The sequence below is a fragment of the Tursiops truncatus genome, chromosome 13 (genome assembly GCF_011762595.2).
Source record: "Tursiops truncatus isolate mTurTru1 chromosome 13, mTurTru1.mat.Y, whole genome shotgun sequence".
NCBI classification, from domain to species: Eukaryota; Metazoa; Chordata; class Mammalia; order Artiodactyla; family Delphinidae; genus Tursiops; species Tursiops truncatus.
This window is the reverse complement of record NC_047046.1, coordinates 75,247,123-75,260,969: the sequence shown is the minus strand read 5'-3', so window position 1 is coordinate 75,260,969 and position 13,847 is coordinate 75,247,123. Positions and strand designations below refer to the sequence as shown.

At 34.3% G+C, this 13,847-nt stretch overlaps 1 protein-coding gene across 9 annotated transcripts in view; it reads left to right on the top strand.

Annotated features, from left to right (window-relative positions):
• PIGN (phosphatidylinositol glycan anchor biosynthesis class N) overlaps positions 1 to 13,847 on the top strand; it is a 107,266-nt gene that overhangs the window by 45,565 nt on the left and 47,854 nt on the right. For 8 of the 9 annotated variants that reach the window (XM_073790793.1, XM_019937175.3, XM_019937169.3 and 5 more), the window contains 7 exons: positions 774 to 852; positions 1,802 to 1,984; positions 7,163 to 7,302; positions 9,522 to 9,621; positions 9,726 to 9,818; positions 10,925 to 11,016; positions 13,600 to 13,708. In XM_073790793.1, the coding sequence (XP_073646894.1) occupies positions 774 to 852; positions 1,802 to 1,984; positions 7,163 to 7,302; positions 9,522 to 9,621; positions 9,726 to 9,818; positions 10,925 to 11,016; positions 13,600 to 13,708 (796 nt within the window). The remainder of the gene's footprint in view (positions 1 to 773; positions 853 to 1,801; positions 1,985 to 7,162; positions 7,303 to 9,521; positions 9,622 to 9,725; positions 9,819 to 10,924; positions 11,017 to 13,599; positions 13,709 to 13,847) is intronic. The other variant, XM_019937170.3, reaches the window with a different exon arrangement.

The window sequence follows — 13,847 nt, the reverse complement described above, 5'->3', positions numbered from 1 at the left end:
TAATATATCCTTAAATAACTTTTTTACACTTTTAAAATGTAAAGGTATTCACTTTAGGAATGTAGATGCTAGTTAAGCAGTATATATTCAATTTTGTGTTTAAATATACTTATTTAAAAATTACTTATGCAGTATTAGGAGTATTTCTCCTTTGTATTTAAGGTTTTTACTGTGGTAAAACAAGGACAGGGAAATGGTGGAAAGAGAAATGAAAGATAGGAAAACCAAAAAAGTATATGGTGTAATACAAAAATAGCAAATAGATTCAAATTATTCACTAACTTTAATTGTTGGTTAAGCTCTGCTCGGATCTCTTTGATAATGAAAATTGTCAGGCCCTGTCTGGCTCAAGGGTACAAAGCACTGTAGTGAATCTGCCCTGTCTGTTGTGTCTACCATGAGCATGAGAGAGCTGAGTGTTGTAACTCAGACCACTTGTTTGTTGTTCCATTAATTACATTGATTTAATCAGAATTTCTGTGTTAGCCAAAGCATTACATTTCTTCCAATGATGTATTGTATGACTGTCATAAGTGGAGTTTGGCAGTTGAAACTTTGAGTCAAGAAAACCAAATTTAATTTATAAGTTATTTCTTGGAAGAGTTCAGATAACCAGCAGTGATACAATTTGGCTCAGAGTTTGTTTGTTTGTTTCTTTCTGTCTTTACTCAATTTTCACCATCTTTTTATTTTCAATTAAGCAAAGAACCAAGAAAAAATGTGATTAAAATGAAGAAACATTTTAAACCTAAAGCATTTTTTTTCTTTTGTAGCTCGCTTTCTGATTCTAAACAGATCAACATTTTAAGAAAAGCAAGATCTTATATAAAACAGAAAAAGTATGATGAAGCAGTAAGTATGCAGGCCTTGTATATATAAATAGCTGATCATTCCCGTATGGGGAGGGGCAAGTATGGTGACGGAGAGCAAAGTGGGCAGGCCAGGGAGCTTTCCTGAACCTTTAAGGAAGGGTTGAATTTCCTAAGTAGCTGCTTTAGCCACATGGACATACTTCTCTTATTTCAGGTAATGTTGTAGGTAAATTTTTTTAGGTTAACATTGGAAATGAACAGTTGCTGTTCTCTATAATGAGAAAGTATATTCCAGGCTTCTGTCGTCCAACTTATTTATGCATAATATTTTAGAACATGACATATCTGTACATTTAGAATTAGCTTCACACTATTGGAAATCTAATGGTTCATACTGAAGCCCTGACTTTTCCCAACTCCTGCCCTACTATGTTTTTCATTAATTTTCTCTGTTTTAAATGGTCATATAATTTTAAAGTAAGAAAGAATTCTATTTTTGGTTTCTAACATTGCCTGAGTAATATGATGGCATTTCTAATGCTTATTTTTGTTATAGTTTTACAGTGGCAAGCTATTCTTCTCCACTAAAATATTAAGCTATTTTAATAATGTTTTATAACTGATTTGGGTAATCTGATATGAGAAAGTCAAAACATGTAAATGTGGGCATCTCCTATCAGGGACCTATATTAGAGAACCATTTCTTTCATGTGTCATTTGAAGATAATTTCCACAAAATGAATCATTCAGAATCATTTAAAATCATTGTACATCTCATAGATAGTTTGCATTTTAAATGTCCTTTCTTATCAAGATTTAGAAATTTATTTTATTCAGGAATTTTTCTTATACTTTGCAAGAAGATCCTTGAACAATCAAAATCTGTTTTTGATCAATCATCTACGGTTACTTTAATAATTTTTCTTCCTTTGAAACTTAGATTTTCTTTGTCTTTGCATGTGGCGAGTTATATTTTTCTTTCTCCATAGGTTTCCCTTTGCAAGGAGCTGATTAATCTTGCATTGAAAGGATTGTCCTATTATCACACTTATGACAGATTCTTTTTGGCTTTCAATGTCGTTCTTGGTTTTGTGGGATGGACATCTTATGCTTCTTTGCTGATCATCAAGTCTCACTGCAACCTTACCAGAGGTGTTAGTAAAGAAGTCAAGGTATGTTCAGAAAGTATAATGAAGATTCAGATGATGGTGTAAAATCATAAGACTAAGGAAAGAAATTATATCACATTAACTGCAGTGAGTTCATATAATGTACATGCTGTACTAAGCTAACTCATTTGCTTTTGTTGTACTGGGTCTTTTTTTCTCAGTAATCTCTGTTTCTTTAGTTGGGAAAAGGGTGTATCAGTAATAATGGTCCTGTAACTTAAGAGGCTATAAAGATAGCTGTGTAATTTACATTTGTCTATGGCATTGTGTTGTTTTTCTGTTTATTTTTATAATTATTTAGCATGTTATAAGTATTCTGTATCTTTCTACAGTACAGGTGATCAGAAAACAGTTTCAAAGCAATATATTTAACTTTATCTGATATTAAGTTTAGGAGCTGGAAAGAAATAAAATCACTTATTCAAAATGTTCCTTTTAAAAGGAACATATTCCATTCTGGAATATACATTTTTCTTACCTTTTTCATCTTTCTAAAATTCTTAAATACAGATTTCCAGAACTTTCTATATATCCTCATTTTAAGAATTAGTCCCTAGTTTACTGTACTTTCAATGCCAAAAAAAAACCCGTACTTTCAATGCCAAAAAAACCCCTCTCTTTAATAATACTTTATACAACTGAGAAAATATAATAGTACATATATGGTTTAACTATATTAAAACACTTTACTCTTTTAAAATATATTACTGTCATTTACCAGGGATAATATGCCTCTTCCATCTCCTTTACTTCATTCTCTAATGATTATTACCATGTCCAAATCATCTAAAAAGTAATATACCTGAATGGTGTATTGTTAATAATAATAGTCTGCAGATATTTCCAGTGATAACTTTTTTCAATTTTATACTTTATTTTTCTGTAATGGAAGGAAGAGCAGTAGTATTTATTCCATTTTTGTATAATGCTGTAATGCATCTTAAATAATTTACCCCAACTAATTTTCATTATTTGAGTGTATGTGAAATTGGCTAGAGTAGAAATCATTTCTTACGTGGTAGGAAAAGAGACAAAAACAAACGTGTTTTAGTGGAGGATATAACTAGGCATTCAGCTGGGTATTTGAAATTTATTTTGCCACTTTAAACGTAACAGTGCTGGAAGTAGGCATTATAATTTTTCTGTATAAAACAGGAAACTGAAGCTATTTAAGTAATTTGCAAAAGGCCATTCAGCTAGGATGTGGAGGAACTGAGATTTGAGTCCAGAGTAGTCTAATGCCAAACACTGCCTTTTGGTATTTGTCTTGACATTTTGGGTTATTGAGAAGGGATATGATATCTTTAGATTGTTGTGTCAGCAGATTTCACAGCTGATAGTTCTTTATTCGTTAATCTGATAATGCAGAGAATATTTGCGTATACAGCACAATGCGAGATGCTTCATAGGATACACCAAGAAATACAAAATTCAGATACAAAATTACAAGCTTCTCAAGGAGCTTGTAATTAAATAAAGTAGGTAAAAGATGTATACACATAGCCACCTTATCAGGTATAGGTCATATACTATGCTATATTACATAAGACAACAAATGTTTGACAACTTTAATATAAAATGTTAAGTGAACGTGATACAATGACTATCATATCTTAAATAAAGAAAATCTCACTTTAGCTAGGGTGATGATAACAGGAAAAAATAAGTCTTGGTGGAAATTTAACAGTCAGAATATAGGGAGAGGATAAGAATTAAAGCAAATTGAATAATATAAATAGAGGCAGAGTTGGGAAGATGTATTTTTATTCTGGGATAATAAGTAATATTTATTAAACTGCACTATTCCAGGACTGTCCTGGGTGTTGTACATGTGTTATTCAGTTAAGCTTAATACTACCCTAAATTTAATGGTATGATTCTCATAATATGGATGGGGGAATTTAGGCTCAGAGAAATAAATGTTTTCCTCCAGGACACACTGGTGTCCTTGAACTCTAATACTTAAATTCATGCTCTTTCTATACCATGCTGCCTTCAAAATAAATAGTTCAGTTTGGGGGGAATTTGGGAGGTTTGTTCAAGGGCCTAATAAGAGATAATACTGATAATATAGATTAGGTGGAAGTAATCAAAGGCCTCAAATGCTAGACTATAGCGTTTAGACTTTATTTAGTGAAGAGCTGGTCTATCACTTAGAGTTAAACCAGAGAAATAGACCAGTAAGATCTCTGTATTAAGAAATTTAGTGTAAGAAATTGACTCATGTGACTGTGGGGCTAGTTAGGCAGGTCCTAAGTTCAGGCCATCAGGAAGGGCAGACTGGAAGTTGCAGGCAGGAGCGGAAGCTTCACTCCACAGGTACAGTTTCTTCTTCGGGGAACCCTCTGTTCTGCTCTTAGAGCCTTTTGTGAATCAGGCTCACCGTGATTGTTCAGGATAATCTCCCTTAAAGTCAACTGATTATGGACTTTAATCACATCTACAAGATATTTGCACAGCCAACACCTAGATTAATGTGTGATTGAATAACTAACTAGGATCTGTAGCCTAGCCAAGTTGACACATAAAACTGACCTTTACAGTTGAGGTTATTAAAAGTATTTTGAACCCTTTAGTTCTGTTTTCAAAAACATTCTGATTCTTCTTCAGTGAGAGTTTATAATCTAGTGAAGTGACAGCATCTGGAGGAAGAATAAGTTGCCAGAAGTCTACAGCATTAACCAAAGGGAGGCTTGGAGAGCAATTGGGGGTGAGATGATTGCAGCTCTGCACTCATTAGAACATGATGCTTGCAGTTGGGGTGTAGGGAGCCTTCACTGAGGTAGTTGTTACCAAAGTCAAATCTTAAACGGTGAGTCGGATAGCACAATAGAAAAAAGGAAAAAGGTGCAGGGAGAGCAACATGTGCCAGATGAGGAGTGAGGTAGCATGGCTTCTTGGAAGGGCTGCAAGTCACTGATACGGCTAGACTATAGAGGGCCCAGGGGGAGTGAGAGGTGAGCTCACAGCAAATTCTACCCTCCACGGCCAGATGAGGAAACAGAGCTTGAGACAAGCTAAATGGTTTAGTCAAATTGACAGCAAATAGAACAGCAGTGCTGGAATTAAATTTAGGTCTGACTCCAAAGTTTCTGTCACTTCTCCATGATAGTGTCCCCCAGATTTTACAGGTTTATCACTCTTACAGACAACTCTGCAGTGAACGTTCTCTTTAAAGGTAATTTGCCATAGCTCCTCCTAATTGAACTCTGCATTTAACTTCTATCTACTCTTCTCCTTTGCTTTTGCTAGTTCAGATGTCTTTTGCTTTAGAACTGAATATCCTTATTTTGCCACATGCTTCCCTTATTCTCTCACTACTTAGGGAAATCACAAAATGTTAACCCCTTAAACCAAGTCCCAGGATTCAGTCTCCACCTGTATGGTTTAAACCCCTCATAGGCCAGCACCTAGTACAGAGCATGGTGTAGACTGTGCGACTTGATCATTGTTAGTTGGATGGAGGAGTCATGACGGTGCACACAGCATGGTTCATTATCATCAGGTATTTTTTGGAGGGTCTGGGGAGGCAGGGAGTTAATGATGATGAGGTGGAAAATGTTCCCCATTCCTGTTATTTAAAATCCTTTCAATTTTTACTTTAGCTGAACTGAATTCTTTTTGATTTGGTTTCCTACAAGTAGATGTTTATTTGTAATGTCGATTACTTTATGTGTCAAAGGATTGGATAATTATATGATATTGTACTGACTCTAGAAAATCCCTCGAGTGTCTTTTTTAGGTACTCTTTAAACTTATTTTCTTATTATTTTACTATCCTCAGAGTGATGTGAAACCAGTCCCAATTCCTAAAGTGAATACCTGCCTCAGGCACCTTGAGCTTTAGAGATTCTACCTGTCCATATCTGGTTGAGACTTGCTCCTTCTTCTTCCACCCCCTTGCTATGGGACCTCCATTTCCAGTGCTAGTCACTGAGAGGTTTCTGTAGTGACTTTTGGGACTAATGCAGAGAGGTAGAGGAGGAGCGAAGAAAAATAAAGGTGATAATGGTAGCCATTATTTATTAAGCAGTAGTAATATTCTGGGCATTTTGTTAAGCTCTTTTCATAATCTCATTTAAGCATTACTAGCCTTGATAAATAGATATGGAATTATTCTTTGCATTTTATAGATGGGGTAAAATTAAGTCTCAGAATCTGTTTTGTATTTTGCTCATGGTCATACAGTGAGCAAGTGACAGAGCCAGGATTTGAATTCTGATCTGTGCAGCGCCAAACTCTTAATCACAATGCTGTGTCTCACCTTCCTTTTTACAACTCTGCCCTAGTTTATTCTTGCTTCTTTACTTCCTTTCTGGTGACATTTTAGGCCAGAGGGAGGAATTATAAGGGGGAAAAAAACTCTTGCTTTTCCTCCCTAACCTCCCCTACTCCAGAAGGTAATTCTTAATTCTCACCTTATTTAGTTTGGGTAGCAAAACAAGGGGGAAACAGAGAGAGAGAAAACAAGGCACGGAGGCAAGAGAGTACCATGTGACCCCTCCAGTCCTTTTTTTTTCTCCAGTGTGCTCTTAGCATCACAGCTTTCCATAAGTGTGTTCTTGTTCCAATCATTGGCATTTCTGTCCCTGACCCTCACATCATTACTCCTGGCCCAGAGCACCCACGGCCTGTGGAGGCCGTCACTGGTGATTTATATGGAGGAGCTCCTTTCTTGTTCGGCAGGTGTTTGGGAGAGAAGATATGACTGAATGAACCTACTGTGGTTGGGTGATGGAGAGAGAAGCGTGGGCAGCATGTCAATTTGAAGTTTGAATAGATAGAATCATTGTTCCAAATGAAGATTAGGTCCCACAGTTTATTGTAGATTAAATGGGCTTTTGTGGGCTTGTCAGTGAACTTAATCAACATTTATAAAATTGTTACTAAGGAGAAATATGTTCAGAGTTCTGAAGAAGTTACTTGCAAACAAACTTTAGGAGCATAGTCATTTTAAATTGAGAATTACCTAATTGCAACAATTCCAGGCTATCCAGCTTTTTCTTCTATAATGTGCTCTCCAATGACAGATTTTTTTTAAATGCAGCTCTTAGATTAATCATCTAGTTGTAGAATCACTGAAAGAAAGTAATGTATTTTCTTCACTTTATAAAATCTCTTTTAAAAACCTATCAAGTAGCATGGATTTGGAGTGTTTTCAATGTTTTGTTTAACTTTCAGAAACCAAGCCATCTCCTGTCATGTAGTTTTATAGCTGTTGGCGTTTTACTAGCACTTTTCCTGCTGATTCAAGCCTGTCCCTGGACTTACTACATATATTGCCTGTTGCCGCTGCCAGTATGGTATGCGGTTCTGAGAGAGTAAGTAACACATCTTGTGGTCTTGTTTTTGACTTCACTGACAGTTAAATCTGTATTTAAATGCATTAGATTTCTGTAGCATAAGTCATGAAAGATAATTATAATACCCTCAAATCTCCAAGCCCTTTCATTTCATTCATAACAGCATAAACGTTGCATATAAACAGGCTTTTTTTTTTTCTTAGCCGCACCTTGAGGCCTGCAGAATCTTAGTTCTCCAACCCAGGATTGAACCCGGGCCCTCGGCAGTGAAAGTGCAGAGTCCTAACCACTGTACCTCCAGGGAATTCCCTAAACATCCTTTTTACTTTTCCCTTTTGACTTCATCTTGATTGCCCTGAGGTAGCACTGGCCTCATTCCCTTCTTTGTGTTATCTTTTATAAGAAAAATCTGGAGTAAAAATTAAGTAATTAATATGGATTGTACTATGTCAGGAGTGACTTACGTTTTGAATTTGTCTCATCATCCCAGTTTCCAGTGTATCTTCATGTTTCACAAACATGAAGATTTGCATGCTTTTGTTCCATACATTTTTGCCCCTCCTTTCCCAGCTATCATGTAAACCTAGATGAATGAAAGTTCGCAGTTAAATCCAATCTAGTAATGTATACCTACAGGGGTTAGGGGAGATTATTCTTGTATGCTGTGGTTCTACCTTTAAGTGCTTGCTCACAAGGTGGACTTGAAATGGATTCTTATCATTGTAGGAAACAGCAGAGGTAGAGCTCTCATGGAAGTTATAAACACTTTAAAAGAAAATCACTAAAATGTTGGGCTGGTTCATGTTCACAGGCAGCGAGGGTCATGATACAGATCGTGTTGATTTCTATATTTGCACCAGTAATCTAAATTTAAACTTAGTCTTGGGCATCCTTTGAGCAAACCAGATGCCGAAAGCAGACCAGGGAATGACAGCCCAGAATAAGGGTGTTGTCAGGGCTGGCGAGCATGTTGCAATGACACAATGTGTTTTCTTTTCTAATTTTTGTTACCTCCAGCTTTGACCACCTCTTCTTAATATGAAAAATAAAAATTAATATTAAAATATTTTAAATGTTAACATTTTTTAAAACAAGGCAAAAAGACACTGACAAAAGAACAGACTGTTACTTCTCCATTTGAAAGGAATAGGGTTGCTGGATGTACATATTTAAATTGGATTTATTCCTAATATCATTTGCTCTGGCTTAAAAATTTTTAGAATGAAAGGTGTTATCCAAAATTCCCTCCTGAATTATTAAATTTTCTATTTATGAAGAATACATATACATTAAAATTTTAAGGACAGAGTGATTTTGAAAATATGTTGTGTTCTATCTTTATCTTTTTGATAGATTATAAAGAAAATAAAACATAAAAATTCACTTTTCTTCTAGAAATAATCTAAATGATTTTACAAAATCATCACTGTTGGGAACAAAAGAAACATTCTCCTTTAGACTGGTGTTAGCTTTTCTTTCCTAACATGGCACCTTAATCGTTTTGATGACATTATGTAACCATTGTTTTCAATCAGAAAAAGGTTATAAACCAAGTGATACTGACTTTTTATAATTGCCTACTTAATAATGCACTACCAATGCTAAAACAATTTTTCCAGTGATGAAATGTAAAAAGGACTCAAGTATGTAATACATTTTTAATGGTTATGAATTCACATTTAATTACAATTAGTGTACAATTAGTGACATCTTAAATTGAGTTTGGAAAAGGTTATTTCACCCAGTGAAAAAGTGCAATTAAGATTTTCTTTACCTAGACTAGGAAAACGACCTTTATTTTATTAAGACAGTTGAGATTTCAATATAAAATTAACTTTAGTGAATTTTAAAAATGTTCTTTATGTTTATTCATTTGGGTTTATTGTATTTTATTTCTGATGTTGTATCTGTAATTGTATGTGCCCATGTTTAAACATCCAATAAGGCTCATTTATTGTCATTAATGTTTATAAAAAAGCCAAGCAAATTAATGTGATCATTATCAACTTAATTCAGAAGTTACATTTTTCCTAGAATACTAGGTATCAAAAAAAGATTTAGGTAAGTAAAGCCATTGAAACAAATGTTGGAGGTTATCTTAGTTTTTGAAAAATCTATGAATTGAAAATTCCCTGATTTCTATGCACAAAATTTTTATTTTTAACTATATGAGAACTAATTTTTTATATTCAATATAGGTTATAAATAATCTTTTTATAAATAATCTTGTTAAACAGATTTCCAGTTATTCAAGGCTTGGTCACATTACTGTTGACCTTCCCTCCAAGTCATTTTGTTGGATACCTGTTACTCTTTATCCTGGGAGTTGAAGTATTAGTAAGTAATTTACCACGTTACCACATTTTCAGGTCTCTTTCATACACATGTAACTCCTTTGAAATGACCTCATTTTCCCTTTCTTCTTTGGATTGCATTACTAGGTTCTCAGTTTTTTCTACCGCTATATGCTTACAGCTGGACTCATTGCATTTGCAGGTTGGCCATTTATCACTCCACTGTGGACTCGAGCAAAGGTATAAGTACTCACTTTGAAATTAGGCAGATTCATAGCGGCTTTGTTTTGATATGCGTTTAACTCAGGGAATTATTCATTTTTTTAAGAACAGGGTAGAATGTGACCTTACATAAAGATCCTGACCCTTTTGACAGGAGGACTGAAGTTGACTTTAAGGTTTCAGTGATTCATGCAGACTTTCATATCAAAGTGAACTGGTCTTGTGGTGATTGAAATACTCAAGAAGCAGAGCTGATTTGTCCTTCTCTGAAGTACTTCCTAGATTCCTTTAGGCTCAAATATCTAAATGCCACAGAGGAACTGCCCAGAGCAGTGCAGTGGCATGAGAGGCCACACTCTGGACTCAAGTCAGAGGAGTCACCTCCCTCCTGGTCTGGAGCCACCTCAGTTTTTCTCTGGAGAAGTATTTATTCATGATAGATTATTTTAAAGTATAATTACTCCTGATTTTCTGCCTTTAACTAGGTAGGTAATTACAGTGTGCTTCTACAAAGAATACTCTCATGTTTTCATTTTGATACTTTTTGGTGGAGGTAGCAGGAAGATAGAAATATCTTCTTTCTACTCTATGAGAACCTACAAAATTTTCCAGTTAATGGGACTATTGACAATTTTTTGTCTTAATCTAATTACAGAAGTATTTTTACTTATTTCCCTCCTGGGCACAATCATTTGATTATGATTGCAGGCCAGCTTTCTTAAAGATGTCATCAATATATGGTAGAACATAAATTGAATGAAGTGCTTGCTTTGAAACAGCAGACCTGAGTCTAAATCCTGGCTGCTTCATTTACTAGTAATAGATCTGGTGCTACTTACACTTTGACATCTCTGAGCTCAGTTTCCTCATCTGAAATACTGTGAATAATACAGCCTACCTATTGAGGTTATTGTGAGAATTAAATGAGATAATGCCTATATCATACCTAATATAGTGCCTACTGTATAACAGATCCTTCACAAATAGTAACTATATTACTTTTTAAAGTAAACAGATGTAAAGCTTTGAATTTTCCTTTTAGTTTCACAGCCATGTAGTCTGTGAAACACTGAAGACAGTTTTTGTACCATAATGTCTAAAGATAACTTTTTTCTTTATTTTAGAGCACCTCGCTGAGTTGGATTTTCTTCTGTTTGCTCCTGGCAGTGTTCCCACTTATGCCTGTTGTAGGACGAAAGCCAAATATCTTTCTAGTGTATGCACCATATTTTAACTTATTTTCTTTTTAATGCAATTGTTTTTCTCAATCAACACTATGAAATATGAACCAAGTCTTGGCCATGAGTTTAAAATCATGTGAACAAACTAGAAGTTAAAATACTAAATACTATCAAACCATTAGTCATAATTTTGGCTCAGGCTCTGAGAGGCATTAAAACTCCCTGAAGATGCTTCTGGACCTTTGTAAAAAATGAAATTGTGCCAGTGATAACTTAAAATGCCAAGAATTTTTTAAAGGTCTAGAAGCCTTTGTATGTTTTATATATTGGGAGATCAGTAAACGGTTTCACATGAAAAAATGTTCTGTTGCCAAAATTAAAAGGTCTAAAAGCCACTGATGATTGATGCAATCTCTCTTTTCCTTTGATCATGTCCACATTTTAAATGTCTGAGAAAAATGAAATTCTCTTCTATTCTGAATGTAAAGATCTCCATGGGAGGAAACTCTCTGTACCTTGACAGCTTTCTCATGTTTAATCACTTAAGCTGTTAGAAAATTCTATATACCTTACCTGAATTCTCCATGCTGCTGTTATATTTATTTCTCCTCAGTATATCCCAAGCAAATCTTTAAAATAATTGGTTACATTTGTTTTTAACTTTAAAGTTATTATCATGTAATCTGATGGCTGTGTGTGTGTGTGTGTGTGTGTGTGTGTGTGTGTGCAGGCGCTTGGCAAATTAAATGATCACTATTTCATTTAACATTTCCTTTCTTATTTTCTAATCATGTAATCATCTTTGTTACTTTCTTTTGAACTTTGTGTAACCAACTTTTTAGCGTGATAACCCAATTTTAATTGATGAGGGTATATCTTTTGAAGGAAAATTAACTCAATATTTTTTTAAAGTATGTGTTCATTTTAAAGTACCTATAAATTATATACATTTTATCTCATTTCTGTGAGAATAACAATATGGACTAGATCAGAAATTATTCCAGGAAGTCAATTTATTAGCAGAGCTCAAAAAATTGTATTGAATTCTAAGACTGTTTTATCTAAGCCATACTTTATTAGTTCTAAGTGAAAACATTTTGCAGCTGTCATAAACTGTAAACAGCATGTGCAAAGATGAAGTCAAACATTTTATTTTTTGCTTCCCACTACTCTGTGAGCTCTTCTCTTGTCTCTATAAAGCCGCTTTCCCTCCTTTCATTGGCCTCTACCCATCTGTCCTGCTCAAGCACTATTGACATATTTGAACAGGACTTATGCTAAAAGGAAAAGAAATTATATAAATGGTCTTCATAGAAAATTTTCACTTTACCTATTCCAGTAAAGATTAATTCAGGAAGTAAACTTGTTAAACCATGAGAAATCTAATTTGTATTTTTAAAAATTATGTTGTTTCCCCTCTTAATTTAAATTCCTCAGTGCTTCAAGTTTCCCAGTAGCTATATTTGCAACTTCTTCATTTTGCCTCCTGGTTTATGGAGAAATTGCTACTCTCCATTTGATCTCTCACCTCATCTCTCTTCTTTAGAAAATTACAAAGATAGATATGTGAAATATTTAAGGATAAATTAAAAGAAAGAGCAAAAATTTATATAACATAGCTATAATATTCTGAGGTAAAAACATATTTGCCAATTAATTGAAATACCAAATTATTTTTTTAAGAGGGTATGGGGGAGAAAAACAAAGAATCTTAATCATACACGGTTGTTTTTCATAAGATTTAATTAACTTTTCCCTCATGATTCTTAAAGAGAATATTAGAAGAATCAAAACAAAAGCAAAAACAAGCATTTTCCTGGGAGTTCCTGCTTCACGTTCTCTATAACCCTGCCTTTTGCTCCTTCTTATTTCTCTTAAACCAACTCCTTTTCACATAGTTCTATTATATTACTGGGTTCCAGATTCTATCCTCAATATAATTTCAGTCGTCCTGTGTTACTTGGATTTTTAGGAGGTGAGAAATAGAACTCAATAGTAATAGTACAGTATTTCCTTGATGTTAGTCTCCTTCGATTTCAGGAACCATACTGTATCTGGTGTTCTTGAAAAAGTGGAATTTGTTGTTTCGTTACTGTACCAATGCCTCACCCACATGCTACTTTTGTGGCCCCTCTTCCATCCTTCCCTTAGCCAGAAACAGCTGTGAAAAGCACCAACGTCAGTGATAGAGAGGAACAATTTGTGGATTATAAATGTAGATTTTCCTTTGTGTATGAGTAGGTGCTCATAGTCAGAAAATGTGTGGTGTAGATACTGATATATTTGTATAGCTATCTTTTATATTGTTTTCTGTAAATTTGTCCAAGTCAAGCTGAGAATTATGGTATGCGTAAATGTTTAAAAAATCAAATTATGGAAATAAGATGAAGATACTTAAAAAATTGTGTGAAAAGTTACAAATAACACCATCCCCACAGGATCTTTATTCTAAGATTTTTATTCTTCTTACACCTGTGTATTCATTTTGTTACTTCATCTTGATTAAGCAAATGATTGAGAGGTTCTATATTAGAGTAAAATATCTAATATTTTCATGTGATATATATTCTATAAATGTCTTAAGAAAATTTGAAATTGTGAATTGTGTTTTAAAACAGAGTGGGTGCAGGCTTGCTGGTTCTTCTGCTATCCCTGTTTGTTGTAACATCTGTCTTAAAAAGAAAAGATAGTCTTGTAAGTGAAGAGCTGGTGTTACATCTATTACAGGTCAGTTACAGATTTTCAACACTATGTTATACAAATGATACACTAAAATGTATCTTACAGTTGTATTTAATTATATTGTTCTTAGGATGCCATCCTGGTTTTTTTAACCTCAATACCAGCTGAGAAGAGTTTTCTGTTT